Source organism: Nerophis ophidion, linkage group LG01 (assembly GCF_033978795.1).
Source record: "Nerophis ophidion isolate RoL-2023_Sa linkage group LG01, RoL_Noph_v1.0, whole genome shotgun sequence".
Lineage (NCBI taxonomy): Eukaryota > Metazoa > Chordata > Actinopteri > Syngnathiformes > Syngnathidae > Nerophis > Nerophis ophidion.
The window spans coordinates 39,157,264-39,178,734 of record NC_084611.1 but is presented as its reverse complement, the minus strand read 5'-3'; the positions used below and the strand labels follow the sequence as shown (position 1 = coordinate 39,178,734).

At 41.4% G+C, this 21,471-nt stretch overlaps 1 protein-coding gene across 2 annotated transcripts in view; it reads right to left on the bottom strand.

Moving 5' to 3' along the window:
* Positions 1-20,659, bottom strand: part of kntc1 (kinetochore associated 1) — a 119,975-nt gene extending 99,316 nt beyond the window's left edge. Inside the window, exons 1-7 of one of the 2 annotated variants that reach the window (XM_061902424.1) lie at positions 20,163-20,659; positions 3,596-3,716; positions 3,404-3,519; positions 3,231-3,309; positions 3,073-3,150; positions 2,965-2,999; positions 192-302 (exon numbers count right to left, since the gene is read on the bottom strand). In XM_061902424.1, the coding sequence (XP_061758408.1) occupies positions 192-302; positions 2,965-2,999; positions 3,073-3,150; positions 3,231-3,309; positions 3,404-3,519; positions 3,596-3,716; positions 20,163-20,291 (669 nt within the window). In that variant the 5' untranslated portion in view covers positions 20,292-20,659. The remainder of the gene's footprint in view (positions 1-191; positions 303-2,964; positions 3,000-3,072; positions 3,151-3,230; positions 3,310-3,403; positions 3,520-3,595; positions 3,717-20,162) is intronic. The other variant, XM_061902416.1, reaches the window with a different exon arrangement.
* Positions 20,660-21,471: the final 812 nt, after the last annotated feature.

The following is a 21,471-nucleotide window of genomic DNA, read 5'->3' as shown; positions in this document are numbered from 1 at the left end:
TATATATATATATATATATATATATATATATATATATATATATATATATATATATATATATATATATATGTATATAAATATTTAAAAAAAAAATATATATATATATATATATATACATACATACATACACACACAGGGACCATAGTCCCTGTTTACTTTATAGAACTTGTGTTGTGTAAAAGGGTACTGACCCCAATCAACAAATGAATTTCATTGCCCAGACCGAACGTCACTGCTGTGCTGCAGCCGTCGTTGTGGTATTCCTCAGTGGAGCAAAAGTCTATCTTGATGACACTCTGAAGCTGCATCAAGAAAAAGTAGCAAAAAAAGTTTTTTCAAGTCGTTAAATATACTATAATTACAAACCCCGTTTCCATATGAGTTAGGAAATTGTGTTAAATGTAAATATAAACGGAATACAATGACTTGCAAGTCATTTTCAACCCATCCATCCATCCATTTTCTACCGCTTATTCCCTTTTGGGGTCGCAAGGGGCGCTGGCGCCTATCTCAGCTACAATCGGGCGGAAGGCGGGGTACACCCTGGACAAGTCGCCACCTCATCGCAGGGCCAACACAGATAGACAGACAACATTCACACTCACATTCACACACTAGGGCCAATTTAGTGTTGCCAATCAACCTATCCCCAGGTGCATGTCTTTGGAAGTGGGAGGAAGCCAGAGTACCCGGAGGGAACCCACGCATTCACGGGGAGGACATGCAAACTCCACACAGAAAGATCCCGAGCCTGAATTTGAACCCAGGACTGCAGGACCTTCGTATTGTGAGGCGGACGCACTAACCCCTCTGCCACCGTGAAGCCCATTTTCAACCCATATTCAATTTAATATGCTACAAAGACAGCATATTTGATGTTAAAACTGATAAATATATTTTTTTTTTGTTGCAAATAATCATTAACTTTAGAATTTGATGCCAGAGTGCGGGTACTTTCCTGGCCTGCCTGCAGTCCACACCTGTCTCCCATCGAAAATGTGTGGCGCATTATGAAGCGTAAAATACGACAGGGGAGACCCCGGACTGTTGAACGACTGACGCTCTACATCATTGGTGTCAAACTCTGGCCCGCCGTGTAATTTAATTTGGCCCTTGAGGCATTATCAAATTAACATTAGAGCTGGCCCGCCGGTATTATACAGCCGCGTTCACTGCTAATACTCATACTTGCCAACCCTCCTGATTTTCCCGGAAGACTACCAGATTTCAGTGGTCCTCCCGCACAACTCCAGGGGGCAATCATGTTCCCGAATTTCTCCCAATTTCCACCCGGACAACAATATTGGTGGCGTACCTTTGACGTCCACTTTTAAGACATAGAACAGCGTGCTGGCCCAGTCACACAATAAATGCGTTTTTTACACACACACACACACAAGTGAATGCAAGGCATACTTGGTCAACAGCCATACAGGTCACACTGAGGGTGGCCGTATAAACAACTTTACCATTGTTACAAATATGTGCCACACTGTGAACCCACACCAAACAAGAAGGAAAAACACATTCCGGGAGAACATCCCCACTGTAACACAACATAAACACATCAGAACAAATACCCAGAATCCTTTGCAGCACTAACTCTTCCGGGACGCTACAATATACACCCCCCGCTACCACCAAACCCCGCCTACCTCTGGTTGCCTCAGCTCAAAGCCTGAGCCCCGACATTAATAAACTAGCATCCAAGAAAAGATGCCAGGGCACATCAGATTAGATTAGTGGGTCGCAAATTGAGCAGTAAAAAGGCCTGAATGGTTGATTTATTCAATATTTTATTTTCAAATTTATTAGCCTGTGAAAAAATTTAATTTTGATATTTACCTCAGAAGGCTGCAAATAGAAAAGAGGCGTTCAATGTTTTATTTAACATTTATTTAATATACCATTGATGTTTTTTTCGATTGTTTTTTGAAAGTTAATTTTGCACTATTAAGTTATATAAGCGTTGCTTGTTCCATATTCAGTGTTGAAGCAAATCAGTGTAGCAAACTGAGCAATAATTAACGTTTTATTTATGCACTTTCTCTTGCTACTTCAAGGCTTGAATGTTTCATTCATTCATTATTATTTTATTTTGACATGAATTATTAGCCTGTGGACAAAGATTTTGATATTTATCTCAGAAGGCTGCAAATAGAAAAGAGTCATTCCATTTTTATTTAAATGTTATTTGATATGCCATTGATATTTTTATTATTAATATTATTATTTAAAACTCGATTTTACATGTCATTATAAAATTATATAAGCCTTGCTTGTTCAATATTCAATGCAAAACTTGTTTGGGTACCTATTAAAAGGTTAATTTGTTCAATCTTGGCCCGCGGCTTTGTTCAGTTTTACATTATGGCCCACTCTGTATTTGAGTTTGACACAATGCTCTACATAAAACAAGAATGGGAAAAAATTCCACTTTCAAAGCTTCAACAATTAGTTTCCTCACTTTCCAAACAGTTATTGAGTGTTGTTAAAAGAAAAAGTGATGTAACACAGTGGTGAACATGCCCTTTCCCAACTACTTTGGCATGTGTTGCAGCCATGAAATTCTAAGTTATTTGCAAAAAAATAAATAAAGTTTATGAGTTTGAACATCAAATATCTTGTCTTTGTAGTGCATTCAATTGAATATGGGTTGAAAAGGATTTGCAAATCATTGCATTCCGTTAATATTAACATTTAACACAATTTCCCAACTCATATGGAAACGGGGTTTGTAACACCAACATTTTGAATTAGTTGCCAAGTTTTTGTACATACAAATACGCATGCACGCACACACACACACACACATAAATAGTGTAAGGAATTTTCACATTTCAGATATAACGGTCTCTCGCTAATTATTACCTGCTTGTAATTATCCTCTGTGCAGTTTCAACAAACTTCCAGGCTATAATTACAGCATTTGTACATGTACTTTTATTTATTTTTTTAACTTACGTTTTTCAAAGCGGAAATATCCATACTTTCATTGGCTGGGACAAAAAGAAAAAAACAGCGTTAATAAAAAGGCTCTAAGTTGTATTGGAGTGTTGTATTGTTGCATACCTGTTTTGATCTTTGCCAGATAAAGGTTCGTAATATGAAAGAAGCCATCGTTCGTGACAAGAAACACGTGGTACAATCCTATAAGGGGGGGAAAAAAATGACACTTTGCACGTGTGGAGCAGAAATGATGCAATAAGACATTCACGGTCAGAGTTCACCTTGTGACGCCGTGTCTTCCTCGGTGATGAGAGAATGATATGTTTTCATCACCCCACTGCTGGCATTGGCTACCAATGTCTGGAATCACAACATACAGTCATACTTATCTGTACATATTTAAAAAGAGCATTGATGTACAGTAAAGATACACGTGACCTGAATGAACTCATACTTTGGTGAAGAGAATTCTCTTCTGTGGAACAAAGATCAAATGGAAGTTCCCATTTCTTTCGCACACCACCACAAACTGTCCTTCCAGGCACACGTCAATGGCGTCAACATCAGTTTCTGGAGAAAAGAAACCAGACGATTTGATATCACAGCAAGGTGAATATGGCGATGAAAATGGCATTTTGTCACCTACCAAAGTGAAGCAGCAGCAGTATTGTCTGACAGTTCTGGTCGAAGAGGATAACCGTCTTGTCAGCAACAAGAATAGTCCAGTTTGAGCCATTGATTGAGGAAAGTTGGGGGTCAGACTGCACCTGAAAGGCAAGTCAGCATTGTTTTAGTTACCCTAAAATGACTTAAAAGTGACACATTTGTGACAAAAGTCCTGTTGAAAGTGTCATTGTTGAACCATCAATGACAGTATTTGTGTTTATATATACCGTTTTTCCTTGAATAGCCGCCAGGCATGTAATATGCGCCTGCCTTGGATTACTGCCGGGTCAAACTCGCTCCCCATTTATTAGCACATGCTTACTTTTACCGCCGGGTCAAATTCAAGACGTCACGAGTGACGCTTCACCTGTCGTCATTTTCAAAATGGTGGGGGAGGTTTTTTTAGTTGTTACAATATGTAAACCAGAAGTTTACACATTGTAACAACTAAACAAACAACTAAATAAACCAGAGGTTTACACATTGTAATACGCAGTCATACAGATCACACTGATGGTTGTGATATAAAACAACTTTAACACTCTTACTAATATGTGCCACACTCTGTGAACCCACACCAAACACATTTCGGGAGAACATCAGCTCTGTAACACATTATAAATGCAACAGAATAATTACCCACAATGCCATGCATCCATGACTCTTGGCTATATTATACACCCCACTAGCACCAAACCCCGCCCCCCTCTTCGTGCGTCGGTTGAGGTGGGCGGGGTTGGGTGCGCGTGTATAATATAGCCAAGAGTCATGGATGGATGGCATTGTGGGTAATTCTTATGTTGCGTTTATGTGTTACAGAGCCGATGTTCTCCAGAAATGTGTTTGGTGTGGGTTCACAGAGTGTGGCACATATTAGTAAAAGTGTTAAAGTTGTTTATATCACAACCATCAGTGTAAAAGGTATGGCTGTTGAGCAAGTATGCGTTGCAATCTCATATGAGAAGCAGCGAAATGCATGCGTCCGGGCGGCACGCTGATAGCGTTGTGTAAAGACGGTCGTGATGACATGTTGTAGAGCAGTGGTCCCCAACCACCGGGCGCGGCCGCAGAAAATTTTTTTATAAAAAATTTTTTCTAATCACACTCAATTTTTTACTGCAGGCCATTGGTAAGCGCAGGGGTGAGAAGAGGTTTTAAAATTATTAGCGCCTGAATAAGCGCAGGAGTGAGAAGAGGTTTTAAATTAATTAGCGCTCCGGCGGCTATTCATGGCAATACGGTATATATATATACACATATATATACACATATATATACACACATATATATATATATATATATATATATATATATATATTTCATTTTCTATTTCGCACAGAGACAAATCTGCGATATATCGCCCAGCTCTAATATATATACATATATATATTTATTTTTTATTTTTTATTTTATTTATTCATTCAGAAGATCATCGGCCCCCCTCTCCCCTCTCTGATGGACATCTACACCTCCCGCTGCCTCAACAGAGCCAGTGCCATCATCAAGGACAGCACTCACCCTGGCTCTGACCTGTTCCACCTGCTGCCCTCTGGGAAGCGCTACAGGTGCACTAAAACCAAGACAAACAGGCTAAAGAACAGCTTCTTCCCCAGGGCCATAACCACCCTGAACGGACTGCTCCATTGACCCTCATAACTGCCTTCTCTTCGGTGCAATAACCCATTCCACCAACCACCCTGTTTTTTCATGTAGATATTCATGTATATATTAATTTCACCCACTGTATAGTGGACATTTGTAAAAAAACACTTCTATATTTTTTTATCACTTCTATACTTTTTATCACTTCTATATTTTTTCTTATTTATATATTTACACCTTGTTTTCTTGCTTGCACACATCGCACTGTATGGAATGGCCTCAATCTCGTTACCCTGCGTAATGACAATAAAGCTGATTCTGATTCTGATACTGATGCGCATCTAGCGTCATATGCTCTCACCGACCAGAGAGGTAGCAGCATGGCTAACGTTAGCTGAGGCAGGTCGTACAAGCAGAGCGGAGCAGAGCTTGTGACAATACAAGAGAGAGAAGGTGCGAAACTGATCACAAATGGAGGAAGAACAATAAATGCCCAAAATAAAGAGCAGGGTATCCATCCTCAGGCGGTGGTTTGGCATCAAGTGGGAAGATATTCAGCAGACAACAGCAATAAGCAAAGTATGCAGCAGGAGTGTTACTACAAAAAGGTAGCAGCTAGAACTATTAATTTGTTCTTTCATTTAAAAAGTCACCCGGGAGAGAAGGTAGAGTTTTTAATAAATACAGTTTTGGTCAATTGACTTAGTTGTGATTTCCCTCTCTGCATGAAAGTTTAAAAGTAGCATATATTAATGCAGTATGAAGAAAAATGTTTTAATGTATACACACGGGGGGGTTGGTCATCTAGCAAAGCTGAATTCGACCAAGCAACCCCCCCCCGTACCAGAAAGCACTTGATGAAAGCGGATACAACTTCACCCTCACATATGAACCCACTCCAGGAAACCAACCAAAAAAGAGCAGAAAACGAAACAACATCATCTGGTACAATCCGCCATTCAGCAAAGACGTCTCAACCAACATCGGCCGCAAGTTCCTCACTCTGATCGACAAAAACTTCCCCAAAGGCAACACCCTAAGAAAAATATTCAACAAGAACAACATTAAATTGAGCTACAGCTGTATGAATAACATGCAACAAACCATTTCAAACCACAACAAAGCAATTGCAAAAGGACTGCCTACCCCCAGACTAAACGACTCTGAAACCAATAATGAATGTAACTGTCGCAAGAAACCTGATTGCCCTCTCAACGGAAGGTGCTTACAGACATCAGTCGTTTACCAAGCAAAGGTAACACGCAAGGACATTAACACATCCGACACGTACGTAGGATTAACCGAAGGAGCGTTCAAAACAAGATGGAATAATCACAACGCCTCCTTTAGTAACCAGACTTTGCGGAATTCTACAGAACTCAGCAAACACATTTGGAACCTCAAAGACAATAATGTTGAATATTCAATATCAATCAATCAATCAATGTTTACTTATATAGCCCTAAATCACTAGTGTCTCAAAGGGCTGCACAAACCACCACGACATCCTCGGTAGGCCCACATAAGGGCAAGGAAAACTCACACCCAGTGGGACATTGGTGACAATAATGACCCAGTGGGACGTCGGTGACAATGATGACTATGAGAACCTTAGAGAGGAGGAAAGCAATGGATGTCGAGCGGGTCTAACATGATACTGTGAAAGTTCAATCCACAATGGATACAACACAGTCGCGGGAGTCCAGTCCAAAGAGGATCCAAGACACAGCAGCGAGAGTCCCGTTCACAGCGGAGCCAACAGGAGCGGAGCCAGCAGGAAACCATCCCAAGCGTAGGCGGACCAGCAGCGCAGAGATGTCCCCAGCCGATACACAGGCGAGCAGTACATGGCCACCGGATCGGACTGGACCCCCTCCACACGGGAGAGTGGGACATAGAAGAAAAAGAAAAGAAACGGCAGATCAACTGGTCTAAAAAGGGAGTCTATTTAAAGGCTAGAGTATACAAATGAGTTTTAAGGTGAGACTTAAATGCTTCTACTGAGGTGGCATCGCGAACTGTTACCGGGAGGGTATTCCAGAGTACTGGAGCCCGAACGGAAAATGCTCTATAGCCCGCAGACTTTTTTTGGGCTTTGGGAATCACTAATAAGCCGGAATCCTTTGAACGCAGATTTCTTGCCGGGACATATGGTACAATACAATCGGCAAGATAAGATGGAGCTAGACCGTGTAGTATTTTATACGTAAGTAGTAAAACCTTAAAGTCACATCTTAAGTGCACAGGAAGCCAGTGCAGGTGAGCCAGTACAGGCGTAATGTGATCAAACTTTCTTGTTCTTGTCAAAAGTCTAGCAGCCGCATTTTGTACCAACTGTAATCTTTTAATGCTAGACATGGGGAGACCCGAAAATAATACGTTACAGTAGTCGAGGCGAGACGTAACAAACGCATGGATAATGATCTCAGCGTCTTTAGTGGACAGAATGGAGCGAATTTTAGCGATGTTACGGAGATGAAAGAAGGCCGTTTTAGTAACGCTTTTAATGTGTGCCTCAAAGGAGAGAGTTGGGTCGAAGATAATACCCAGATTCTTTACCGTGTCGCCTTGTTTAATTGTTTGGTTGTCAAATGTTAGAGTTGTATTATTAAATAGAGTTCGGTGTCTAGCAGGACCGATAATCAGCATTTCCGTTTTTTTGGCGTTGAGTTGCAAAAAGTTAGCGGACATCCATTGTTTAATTTCATTAAGACACGCCTCCAGCTGACTACAATCCGGCGTGTTGGTCAGCTTTAGGGGCATGTAGAGTTGGGTGTCATCAGCATAACAGTGAAAGCTAACACCGTATTTGCGTATGATGTCACCTAGCGGCAGCATGTAGATGCTGAAGAGTGCAGGGCCAAGGACCGAACCCTGGGGAACTCCACACGTTACCTTAACGTAGTCCGAGGTCACATTGTTATGGGAGACACACTGCATCCTATCAGTAAGATAAGAGTTAAACCAAGACAGGGCTAAGTCTGACATACCAATTCGTGTTTTGATACGTTCTAATAAAATATTATGATCGACGGTATCGAAAGCAGCGCTAAGATCGAGGAGCAGCAACATAGATGACGCATCAGAATCCATCGTTAGCAATAGATCATTAGTCATTTTTGCGAGGGCTGTCTCCGTCGAGTGATTTGCCCTGAAACCGGATTGAAAGGTTTCACATAGATTGTTAGACGCTAAGTGTTCATTTAACTGCTCCGCAACAATTTTTTCAAGGATTTTTGAAATAAAGGGAAGGTGAGACACCGGTCGGTAATTTACCATGAGGTCAGGATCGAGGTTAGGTCTTTTAAGAAGAGGATGAATAACCGCTTTTTTGAATGCTAGGGGAACAGTGCCCGAGGAGAGTGATAAGTTTATAATATTTAGCACTGATGGACCTAATAATACAAAGAGTTCCTTGATCAGTTTCCCAGGAAGAGGGTCAAGTAAACATGTTGTCTGTTTTATTCCCTTAACACGTTGTAACAATTCCTCTAATGTTATTTCCTCAAAACGAGAGAAACTATTTTGGAGGGCAGTATCCGCCGTATATGCAATCGTGTCAGTGTTAATAGAACCCCGTTGTAGCTGGGACGCATTGTCTTTAATCTCCTTTCTAATGACTTCAATTTTCTTACTAAAGAATTGCATAAAGTCATCAGCTGAGTGGGTTAAGCTACTGGAAGGAGTCCCTTGTTGGGTTAGCGATGCTACCGTACTAAACAAAAATTTAGGATCGTTTTTATTACGGTGGATGAGATTTGAGTAATATTTAGCTTTAGCTAAGGTAAGCATGCGTTTATAAGTTATTAAACCATCACTCCATGCTTGATGGTGCACCTCAAGTTTAGTCGTGCGCCATTTGCGTTCCAGCTTTCTGCATAATAATTTCTGAGCTCTAGTTTCTTCTGTAAACCACGGGGTGCGCTTTTTTGGAGCCTTTTTTAACTTTAGCGGTGCTATGTTATCAATGGTTTCGCGCAGGGCGTCGTTAAAGTTGTTAGTGAGGTTATCAATAGAGCCCACATACTTTGGGAATGGTGCCATTACCGAGGGCAGTAGGTCCGCAAGAGTTGTCGTTGTGGCTGTATTAATGTTGCGGCTGCTATAGCAGTTATTATTATTATTAGTTTGACGAACATGCGTCTGAACCTCGAATTTTATAAGGTAATGATCGGACAATACTTTAGTATACGGGAGTATCGTAACTTTGGAAACGGTGATGCCCCTGACAAGCACTAGGTCTATCGTATTACCGTTGCGATGCGTGGGTTCATTTATTATTTGTGTGAGACCACAGCTATCAATTACAGTCTGGAGCGCTACGCACGGTGGGTCCGATGGGGTATTCATATGGATATTAAAGTCCCCCATTATGATTATATTATCGGCGTGTGTCACTAGATCAGCAACGAACTCTGAGAATTCATTAATAAAGTCCGAATAGGGCCCTGGGGGGCGGTAGATAACAGCCAGGTGTAGAGGCAGCGGTGTGACAGACCTCATAGTAAGCACCTCAAACGATTTATATTTATTATTTATGTTAGGACTAAGGTTAAAGTTTTCGTTGTATATTAGTGCAACCCCCCCACCCCTTTTGAGCGGACGGGCAATATGCGCATGTGTAAAGTTAGGAGGACATGCCTCATTTAGCGCAAAAAAGTCGTTTGGTTTAAGCCAGGTTTCGCTGAGACCGATGACGTTAAGATTGTTGTCTCTGATAATATCATTAACTAACAACGTTTTGGGAGACAATGATCTTATGTTTAAAAAACCTACATTATAGGTAGTGGGCTGTTTTAGGGAGTTTTTGATCAAATTATCCGTAGTAGCAATATTAATAATGTTGTGTTTATTATGCCCAGTGCATTTAGTATAGTTACGACCATATCTAGGAATTGATACGACAGGAATTTTCCGATTGTTTGATTGTTGCTTTGATAAACTGCACGCATCATGGTTAGCCACCTCAGTAACGGGGATTTTCCGATTGTTTGTTTGTTGCTTTGATAAACTGCACGCATCATGGTTAGCCACCTCAGTAACGGGGATTTTCCGATTGTTTGTTTGTTGCTTAGATAAACTGCACGCATCATGGTTAGCCACCTCAGTAACGGGGATTTTCCGATTGTTTGTTTGTTGCTTTGATAAACTGCACGCATCATAGTTAGCCACCTCAGTAAAACACATGTCCAACTCTGAAACACTCAAAGCAGAAACAACTTGTTCTAATTTAACTGACTCCTTACCCAGACCAGTAGTCGCGCATTTTCCATCTAAATCCGTCTTCGGGATGGAGGAAAGTGGTGTTCTGTGGGGATTAGCCTTCTGCTTTGTTTTTAGCCCCGCTCGGCATCCGCGTTTCCGATCACACCGCTGGCGTCTGCTCCGTAGACGGCCCCCACTGCTACTAGACTCCCCTGCTTCACAGGCCGCTGGATGTAGCCGCCGATGTAATCCCATGCTAGTTAGCAAGTCTAGCACGCAAGTGTCTATCGGTCCAAAACGGCCCGATGTGTCCACATCCAGAAGTGTCTGGCGGTCGTACGTGATCACGGAGTGACCACGATGTGAGCCAGCCATAAAGTTTGTGGAATTGTCCGGTATTTCTGCCAAATGTTCCATCTTTAGCAGCAGCTCCTCGAGAGCGCAGCCCGTCCGGGCGCCGCCATCTTGGATAACATGGCAAATTCTTGCATCCAGCACACCTTACAACAGTGGTAATAAAAGATGCAACCTATGCTTAAAAGAGAAACTGTTTATTATATATCATCCAGATCTATCATCCCTCAACAAGCGCAGTGAAATCTTTTCAACATGCCGCCACAGACAGAAACACCTCCTAGGTAACACATGAGCCAATCACCACACCCTACGCCTGCTTGTACCCACCCACTCTGTGCCCTATATAAACCATTGTATGTGAATGCTTCCATTAAAATCTCCTGATGATTGAGGGAACCCCTCATGAAACAGTTCTGTAGAGATGAAGTAGTCTTGTGATTTTTTCCCACACCTATATATATATATATATATATATATATATATATATATATATGTGTGTGTGTGGAAATTGTGTTAGATGTAGGGCTTCATGGTGGCAGAGGGGTTCAATCCCGGGCTAGGAATCTTTAAGTGTGGAGTTTGCATGTCCTCCCCGTGAATGCGTGGGTTCCCTCCGGGTACTCCGGCTTCCTCCAACCTCCAAAGACGTGCACCTGGGTATAGGTTGATTGGCAACACTAAACAGTCCCTAGTGTGTGAATGTAGTCTGTCTATCTGTGTTGGCCCTGCGATGAGGCGTCGACTTGTTCAGGGTGTACCCCGCCATCCGCCTGATTGTAGCTGAGATAGGCACCAGCGCCCCCCACGACCCCAAAAGGAATAAGCAGTAGAAAATGGATGGATGGATGAGTGTTAGATGTAAATATAAATGGAATACAATGATTTGCAAATCATTTTCAACCCATATTCAGTTGAATATGCTACAAAGACAACATATTTGATGTTCAAACTGATAAACTTTTTTTTTCGTGCAAATAATCATTAACGTTAGAATTTGATGCCAGCAACACGTGACAAAGAAGTTGGGAAAGGTGGCAGTAAATACTGATAAAAGTTGAAGAATGCTCATCAAACACTTATTTGGAACATCCCACAGGTGTGCAGGCTAATTGGGAACAGGTGGGTGCCATGATTGGGTATAAAAACAGCTTCCAAAAAATGCTCAGTCTTTCACAAGAAAGGATGGGGCGAGGTACACCCCTTTGTCCACAACTGCGTGACCAAATAGTCAAACAGTTTAAGAACAACGTTTCTCAAAGTGCAATTGCAAGAAATTTAGGGATTTCAACATCTACGGTCCATAATATCTTCAAAAGGTTCAGAGGATCTGGAGAAATCCCTCCACGTAAGCGGCATGACCGGAAACCAACATTGAATGATTGTGACCTTCGATCCCTCAGAATGTACTGTATCCAAAACAGACATGGCACTGTATCCAAAACAGACATCAAACTCTAAGGGATATCACCACATGGGCTCAGGAACACTTCAGAAAACCACTGTCACTACATACAGTTCGTCGCTACATCTGTAAGTGCAAGTTAAAGCTTTACTATGCAAAGCGAAAGCCATTTATCAACAACATCCAGAAACGTCGCCAACTTCTCTGGGTCCGAAATGATCTAAGATGGACTGATGCAAAGTGGAAAAGTGTTCAAGTCCACGTTTCAAATTGTTTTTGGAAATATTCGACATCGTGTCATCCGGACCAAAGGGGAAGCGAACCATCCAGACTGTTATCGACGCAAAGTTCAAAAGCCAGCATCTGTGATGGTATGGGGGGCGCATTAGTGCCCAAGGCATGGGTAATTTACACATCTGTGAAGGCACCATTAATGCTAAAAGGTACAAACCCCGTTTCCATACGAGTGGGGAAATTGTGTTAGATGTAAATATAAATGGAATACAATGATTTTCAAATCATTTTCAACCCATATTCAGTTGAATATGCTACAAAGACAACATATTTGATTTTAAAACTGAATAAAAAATTTTTTTTTTGCAAATAATCATTAACTTTAGAATTTGATGCCAGCAACACGTGACAAAGAAGATGGAAAAGTGGCAATAAATACTAACTAAGTTGAGGAATGCTCATCAAACACTTATTTGGAACATCCCACAGGTGTGCAGGCTAATTGGGAACAGGTGGGTGCCATGATTGGGTATAAAAAAACGGCTTCCATGAAATTCTAAGTAATTCACAAACAAGGATGGAGCAAGGGTCACCAATTTGTAAGCAAATTGTCGAACAGTTTTCTCAGCGAGCTATTGCAGGGAATTTAGGGATTTTACCAACTACGGTTCGTAAAATCATCAAAAGGTTCAGGAGAAATCACTGCATGTAAGGAATGATAGTACGGACCTTTGATCCCTGAGGCGGTACTGCATCAAAAAGCGACATCAGTGTGTAGAGGATATCACCACGTGGGCTCAGGAACACTTCATAAAACCACTGTCAGTAACTACAGTTGGTCGCTACATCTGTAAGTGCAAGTTAAAACTTTACTATGCAAAGCGAAAGCCATTTATCAACAACACCAAGGAACGCCGCCGGCTTCGCGGGGCCCGAGCTCATCTAAAATGGACTGATGCAAAGTGGAAAAGTGTTCTGTGGTCTGACGAGTCCACATTTCAAATTATATTTGGAAACTGTGGACGTAGTGTCCTCCAGAACAAAGAGGAAAACAACCATCCAGACTGTTATTGACGCAAAGTTCAAAAGCCAGCATCTGTGATGGTATGGGGGTGCATTAGTGCCCAAGGCATGGGTAACTTACACATCTGGGAAGGCACCATTAATACTGAATGGTCCATACAGGTTTTGGAGCATTATATGTTGTCATCCAAGCAACGTTATCATAGACGCCCCTGCTTATTTCAGCAAAACAATGCCAAGCCATGTGTTACAACAGCGTGGCTTCGTAGTAAAAGAGTGCGGGTACTTTCCTGGCCCGCCTGCAGTTCAGACATATTTCCCATGGAAAATGTGTGGGGCATTATGAAGCGTAAAATACGACAACAAGACACCGGACTTTTGAACAACTTAAGCTGTACATCAAGCAAGAATGGTAAAGAGTTCTACTTTCAAAGCTTCAACAATTAGTTTCCTCAGTTCCCAAACGTTTATTGAGTGTTGTTAAAAGAAAATTTGATGTAACACAGTGGTGAACATGCCCTTTCCCAACTACTTTGGCACGTGTTGCAGCCAGGAAATTCTAAGTTAATCATTATTTGCAAAAAAAAATAATGTTTATGAGTTTGAAAATCAAATATGTTGTCTTTATAGTGCATTCAATTGAATATGGGTTGAAAATGATTTGCAAATTGTTGTATTCTGTTTATATTTACATCTTACACAATTCCCCAACTCATATGGAAATGGGTTTTGTACATACAGGTTTTGGAACAACATATGCTGCCATCTAAGCGCCGTCTTTTTCATGGACGCCCGTGCTTATTTCAGCAGGACAATGCCAAGCCACATTCAGCATGTGTTACAACAGCGTGGCTTTGTAAAAAAAGAGTGCGGTTACTTTCCTGGCCCCCCTGCAGTCCAGACCTGTCTCCCATCGAAAATGTGTGGCACATTATGAAGCGTAAAATACGACAGCGGAGACCCCGGACAATTGAACGACTGAAGCTCGACATAAAACAAGAATGGGAAAGAATTCCACATTCAAAGCTTCAATAATTAGTTTCCTCAGTTCCAAAACGTTTATTGAGTGTTGTTAAAAGAAAAGGTGATGTAACACAGTGGTGAACATTCCCTTTCCCAAATACTTTGACACGTGTTGCAGCCATGAAATTCTAAGTTCATTATTATTTGCAACAACAAAAATAAGTTTATGAGTTTGAGCATCAAAAATCTTGTCTTTGTAGAGCATTCAATTGAATATGGGTTGAAAAGAATTTGCGAATCATTGTATTCTGTTTATATTTACCAACCCTGTTTCCATATTAGTTGGGAAATTGTTTGAGATGTAAATATAAACGGAATACAACGATTTGCACATCCTTTTCAACCCATATTCAGTTGAATGCACTACAAAGATAAGATATTTGATGTTCAAACTCATAAACTTTTTTTTATTTGCAAATAATAATTAACTTAGAATTCCATGGCTGCAACATGTGCCAAAGTAGTTGGGAAAGGGCATGTTCACCACTGTGTTACATTACATTTTCTTTTAACAACACTCAATAAACATTTGGGAACTGAGGAAACTAATTGTTGAAGATTTGAAAGTGGAATTATTTACCATTCTTGCTTGATGTACAGCTTAAGTTGTTCAACAGTCCGGGGTCTTGTTGTAGTATTTTACGCTTCATAATGCGCCACACATTTTCCATGGGAGACATGTCTGGACTGCAGACGGGGCAGGAAAGTACCCGCACTCTTTTACTACGAAGCCACGCTGTTGTAACACGTGGCTTGGCATTGTTTTGCTGAAATAAGCAGGGACATCCATGATAACGTGGCTTTGATGACAACATATGTTGCTCCAAAACCTGTATGGACCATTCAGCATTAATGGTGCCTTCACAGATGTGTAAGTTACCCATGCCTTGGGCACTAATACACCCCCATACCATCACAGATGCTGGCTTTTGAACTTTGCACCTAGAACATTCCTGATGGTTCTTTTCCTCTTTGGTCCGGATGACACCACGTCCAGTTTCCAAATATAATTTTAAATGTGGACTCATCAGACCACAGAACACTTTTCCACTTTGCATCAGTCGATCTTAGATGAGCTGGGGCCCACGAAGCCAGTGTGTTGTTGATAAATGGCTTTCGCTTTGCATAGCGGAGTTTTAACTTGCACTTACAGATGAAGCGACCAACTGTAGTTACTGACAGTGGTTTTATGAAGTGTTCCTGAGTCCATGTGGTGATATCATTTACACACTGATGTTGGTTTTGATGCAGTACCGCCTGAGGGATCAAAGGTCCGTAATATCATCGCTTACGTGCAGTGATTTCTCCATATTCTCTGAACCTTTTGATGATTTTACAGAGCGTAGATGGTAAAATCCCTAAATTCCTTGCAATAGCTCGTTGAAGAATGTTGTTCCAAAACTGTTCAACAATTTGCTTGCAAATTGGTGACCCTTGCCCCATCCTTGTTTGTGAATTACTTAGCATATCATGGAAGCTGCTTTTATACCCAATCATGGCACCCACCTGTTCCTAATTAGCCTGCACACCTGTGGGATGTTCCAAATAAGTGTTTGATGAGCATTCCTCAACTTTATCAGTATTTATTGCCACCTTTCCCAACTTCTTTGTCACGTGTTGCTGGTGTTGTAAGCATTTTGCTGGTGTTGTAAGCATTTCACCAATCTCGCGGACTTTGCAAATTATACGTTATTTCCATTGTGCGCAAGCAATTTGCATATCGCAAGACGAAATATAAGACAAGATTGTGTTTAAAAATGGCGCGACCGTGCAAATGGATGGTTTGAGGACGGCTGAAGAAGAATTTGCGGAATTCTGCACAGAAAGCTACATCGAACAGAAGAAGAACAGCAAAACAGTCTCCCAACACTGTGTGGATGGCATCAAGGGTTAGGGTTAGTAGCCAGAACGTCCAACACAATCAATATATAGCTGGAAGCAATTTCCAAAATTGACAAAAAGATTGTGCAAATTTGTATAATGCACAATCAGGTTGCGCATTTTGCAAATTGTGCCCGTTGATTTGCAAAATGTGAACCACACATTAGTCAAATATATAGCTGGAAGCAATTTGCAAAAAGATTGCGCATTATACAAATTTGCAAAAAGCGGTTGCGCATTTTTGCAAATTGCTCCCATTGGTATTGTGCTTACAACACCGGCATCAAATCCTAAAGTTAATGATTATTTGCAAAAAAAAAATTATGTTTATCAAGTTTGAACTTTAAATGTGTTGTCTTTGTAGCATATTCAACTCAATATGGGTTGAAAATTATTTGCAAATCATTGTATTCCGTTTATATTTACATCTAACACAATTTTCTCAGAGTTCGTTGCTGATCTTGTGACACACGCCGATAATATAATCATAATGGGGGACTTTAATATCCATATGAATACCCCATCGGACCCACCGTGCGTAGCGCTCCAGACTGTAATTGATAGCTGTGGTCTCACACAAATAATAAATGAACCCACGCATCGCAACGGTAATACGATAGACCTAGTGCTTGTCAGGGGTATCACCGTCTCCAAAGTTACGATACTCCCGTATACTAAAGTATTGTCCGATCATTACCTTATAAAATTCGAGGTTCAGACGCATGTTCGTCAAACTAATAATAATAATAACTGCTATAGCAGCCGCAACATTAATACGGCCACAACGACAACTCTTGCTGACCTACTGCCCTCGGTTATGGCACCATTCCCAAAGTATGTGGGCTCTATTGATAACCTCACTAACAACTTTAACGACACCCTGCGCGAAACCATTGATAACATAGCACCGCTAAAGTTAAAAAAGGCTCCAAAAAAGCGCACCCCGTGGTTTACAGAAGAAACTAAAGCTCAGAAATTATTATGCAGAAAGCTGGAACGCAAATGGCGCACGACTAAACTTGAGGTGCACCATCAAGCATGGAGTGATGGTTTAATAACTTATAAACGCATGCTTACCTCAGCTAAAGCTAAATATTACTCAAATCTCATCCACCGTAATAAAAACGATCCTAAATTTTTGTTTAGTACGGTAGCATCGCTAACCCAACAAGGGACCCCTTCCAGTAGCTCAACCCACTCAGCTGATGACTTTATGCAATTCTTTAGTAAGAAAATTGAAGTCATTAGGAAGGAGATTAAAGACAATGCGTCCCAGCTACAACGGGGTTCTATTAACACTGATACGATGGTATATACGGCGGGTACTGCCCTCCAAAATAGTTTCTCTCGTTTTGAGGAAATAACATTAGAGGAATTGTTACAACGTGTAAATGGAATAAAACACACAACATGCTTACTTGACCCTCTTCCTGGGAAACTGATCAAGGAGCTCTTTGTATTATTAGGTCCATCAGTGCTAAATATTATAAACTTATCACTCTCCTCGGGCACTGTTCCCCTAGCATTCAAAAAAACGGTTATTCATCCTCTTCTTAAAAGACCTAACCTCGATCCTGACCTCATGGTAAACTACCGACCGGTGTCTCACCTTCCCTTTATTTCAAAAATCCTCGAAAAAATTGTTGCGGAACAGTTAAATGAACACCTAGCGTCTAACAATCTATGTGAAACCTTTCAATCCGGTTTCAGAGCAAATCACTCCACGGAGACAGCCCTCGCAAAAATGACTAATGATCTATTGCTAACGATGGATTCTGATGAGTCATCTATGTTGCTGCTCCTCGATCTTAGCGCTGCTTTCGATACCGTCGATCACAATATTTTATTAGAACGTATCAAAACACAAATTGGTATGTCAGACTTAGCCCTGTCTTGGTTTAACTCTTATCTTACTGATAGGATGCAGTGTGTCTCCCATAACAATGTGACCTCGGACTACGTTAAGGTAACGTGTGGAGTTCCCCAGGGTTCGGTCCTTGGCCCTGCACTCTTCAGCATCTACATGCTGACATCATACGCAAATACGGTGTTAGCTTTCACTGTTATGCTGATGACACCCAACTCTACATGCCCCTAAAGCTGACCAACACGCCGGATTGTAGTCAGCTGGAGGCGTGTCTTAATGAAATTAAACAATGGATGTCCGCTAACTTTTTGCAACTCAACGCCAAAAAAACGGAAATGCTGATTATCGGTCCTGCTAGACACCGAACTCTATTTAATAATACAACTCTAACATTTGACAACCAAACAATTAAACAAGGCGACACGGTAAAGAATCTGGGTATTATCTTCGACCCAACTCTCTCCTTTGGGAGGGACGGCGTGGCGCAGTGGGAGAGTGGCCGTGCGCAACCCGAGGGTCCCTGGTTCAATTCCCACCTAGTACCAACCTCGTCACGTCCGTTGTGTCCTGAGCAAGACACTTCACCCTTGCTCCTGATGGGTGCTGGTTGGCGCCTTGCATGGCCGCTCCCTCCATCAGTGTGTGAATGTGTGTGTGAATGGGTAAATGTGGAAGTAGTGTCAAAGCGCTTTGAGTACCTTGAAGGTAGAAAAGCGCTATACAAGTACAACCCATTTTGGAGGCACACATTAAAAGCGTTACTAAAACGGCCTTCTTTCATCTCCGTAATATCGCTAAAATTCGCTCCATTCTGTCCACTAAAGACGCTGAGATCATTATCCATGCGTTTGTTACGTCTCGCCTCGACTACTGTAACGTATTATTTTCGGGTCTCCCCATGTCTAGCATTAAAAGATTACAGTTGGTACAAAATGCGGCTGCTAGACTTTTGACAAGAACAAGAAAGTTTGATCACATTACGCCTGTACTGGTTCACCTGCACTGGCTTCCTGTGCACTTAAGATGTGACTTTAAGGTTTTACTACTTACGTATAAAATACTACACGGTCTAGCTCCATCCTATCTTGCCGATTGTATTGTACCATATGTCCCGGCAAGAAATCTGCGTTCAAAGGACTCCGGCTTATTAGTGATTCCCAAAGCCCAAAAAAAGTCTGCGGGCTATAGAACGTTTTCCGTTCGGGCTCCAGTACTCTGGAATGCCTTCCCGGTAACAGTTCGAGATGCCACCTCAGTAGAAGCATTTAAGTCTCACCTTAAAACTCATTTGTATACTCTAGCCTTTAAATAGACTCCCTTTTTAGACCAGTTGATCTGCTGTTTCTTTTCTTTTTCTTCTATGTCCCACTCTCCCCTGTGGAGGGGGTCCGGTCCGATCCGGTGGCCATGTACTGCTTGCCTGTGTATCGGCTGGGGACATCTCTGCGCTGCTGATCCGCCTCCGCTTGGGATGGTTTCCTGCTGGCTCCGCTGTGAACGGGACTCTCGCTGCTGTGTTGGATCCGCTTTGGACTGGACTCTCGCGACTGTGTTGGATCCATTGTGGATTGAACTTTCACAGTATCATGTTAGACCCGCTCGACATCCATTGCTTTCCTCCTCTCTAAGGTTCTCATAGTCATTATTGTCACCTACGTCCCACTGGGTCATTATTGTCACCGATGTCCCACTGGGTGTGAGTTTTCCTTGCCCTTATGTGGGCCTACCGAGGATGTCGTGGTGGTTTGTGCAGCCCTTTGAGACACTAGTGATTTAGGGCTATATAAGTAAACATTGATTGATTGATTGATTTCCCAACTCATATGGAAACGGGGTTTGTAGTAATTCCAGTCAGACTTGGCAGTGAGTGTTTGGCACTTTATAAACAAACATATCTCAATAAGTGTGAGGTAAAATCGAAATGTTTGATTTCAATGTCCAAATAGTCATTACCTTGCCTGAAGATGAGATCTTGACCAGAGTGTCTACTTGGTACAAACTGCTGCCATTTTCCTCTGACACACTGCCGCAGCGGACATTGTTTGTATCATCGTTGATCAGAGGCTCTATGTCGTCCCACATCACGACTGTTTAGAAGCTCAAACATATAAAGACTGATAAACTATTACCACTGTTAGATAACACCCCGTGGAGTTATAATACATGGATCATTGATGACATGTTGTCCCACTTCATCCAGAGCAATGGAAGTCAGATTTTAGCGGGCAATTATCCCTACGAGTTCCTCATCACAGTCTGTCAGGCACGGTTTCATGCCTGAGAGGACGCGTAAGCCTCTAGTTTTGTTGGGATTGCCGCATGTTAAACCCAAACCTCATACCTACTGTTGCTATAAGATATTATATATCAAGAAAAATACGTTTTCTAAAATAAAATATAGTTAAATACAAGATACCGGTGAATAGCGTCTGCCTGAAGATGGAAACCCAGGGCAATGTACTACATAAGCGATAAAGGCTCGCCCAATTAAAGTGCGCATGCGTCGCTTTGAAAGGAAACCTGTCTGTCTACGCATGCGCGACGGGTACATCGCTTCCTATCAACTTGTTTCATTTTCGTGCACGCTGGCATAAACATCTAATTTTATTTTTTTTATTTTTTTATTTTACAAACCGTTATTTATAAATTTCATCATCTACAAACAGTTGAGAAATAATCGAAAGAGTAAATGAAACCAAATTTCCAGGTATAATGATTGAGGCTAAATTGGACTGGAAATCTCATGTAAAAAATATACAACATAAAGTAGCAAGAAACACATCAATAATGAATAAAGGAAAACATGTTCTAGACCAAATATCACTTCTTAGGTTCTACTGCTCGTTTGTGTTACCATATCTGAGATACTGTGTAGAAATATGGGGAAATAATTACAAAAGTACTGCGATGAGGTGGCAACTTGTCCAGGGTGTACACCGCCCTTCGCCCAAATGCAGCTGAGATAGGCTCCAGCACCCTCTGCCACCCCGAAGGGAATAAGCGGTAAAAAATGAATGAATGAATTAATGTTCTAAACCAGGGGTGTCAAACTCATTTTAGATCGGGGGCCACATAGAGAAAAATCTACTCCTAAATCGGCCGGACTGGTAACTTCACGGCACGATAACTTAAAAATAAAGACAACTTTAGATTTTTTTCTTTGTTTAAAAATAGAACAAAGACATTCTGAAAATGTACAAATAATAATGTTGTTGGGGGTTTTTTTACACTTACTTGTTGCGGTTAGTAGTATTGATTGATT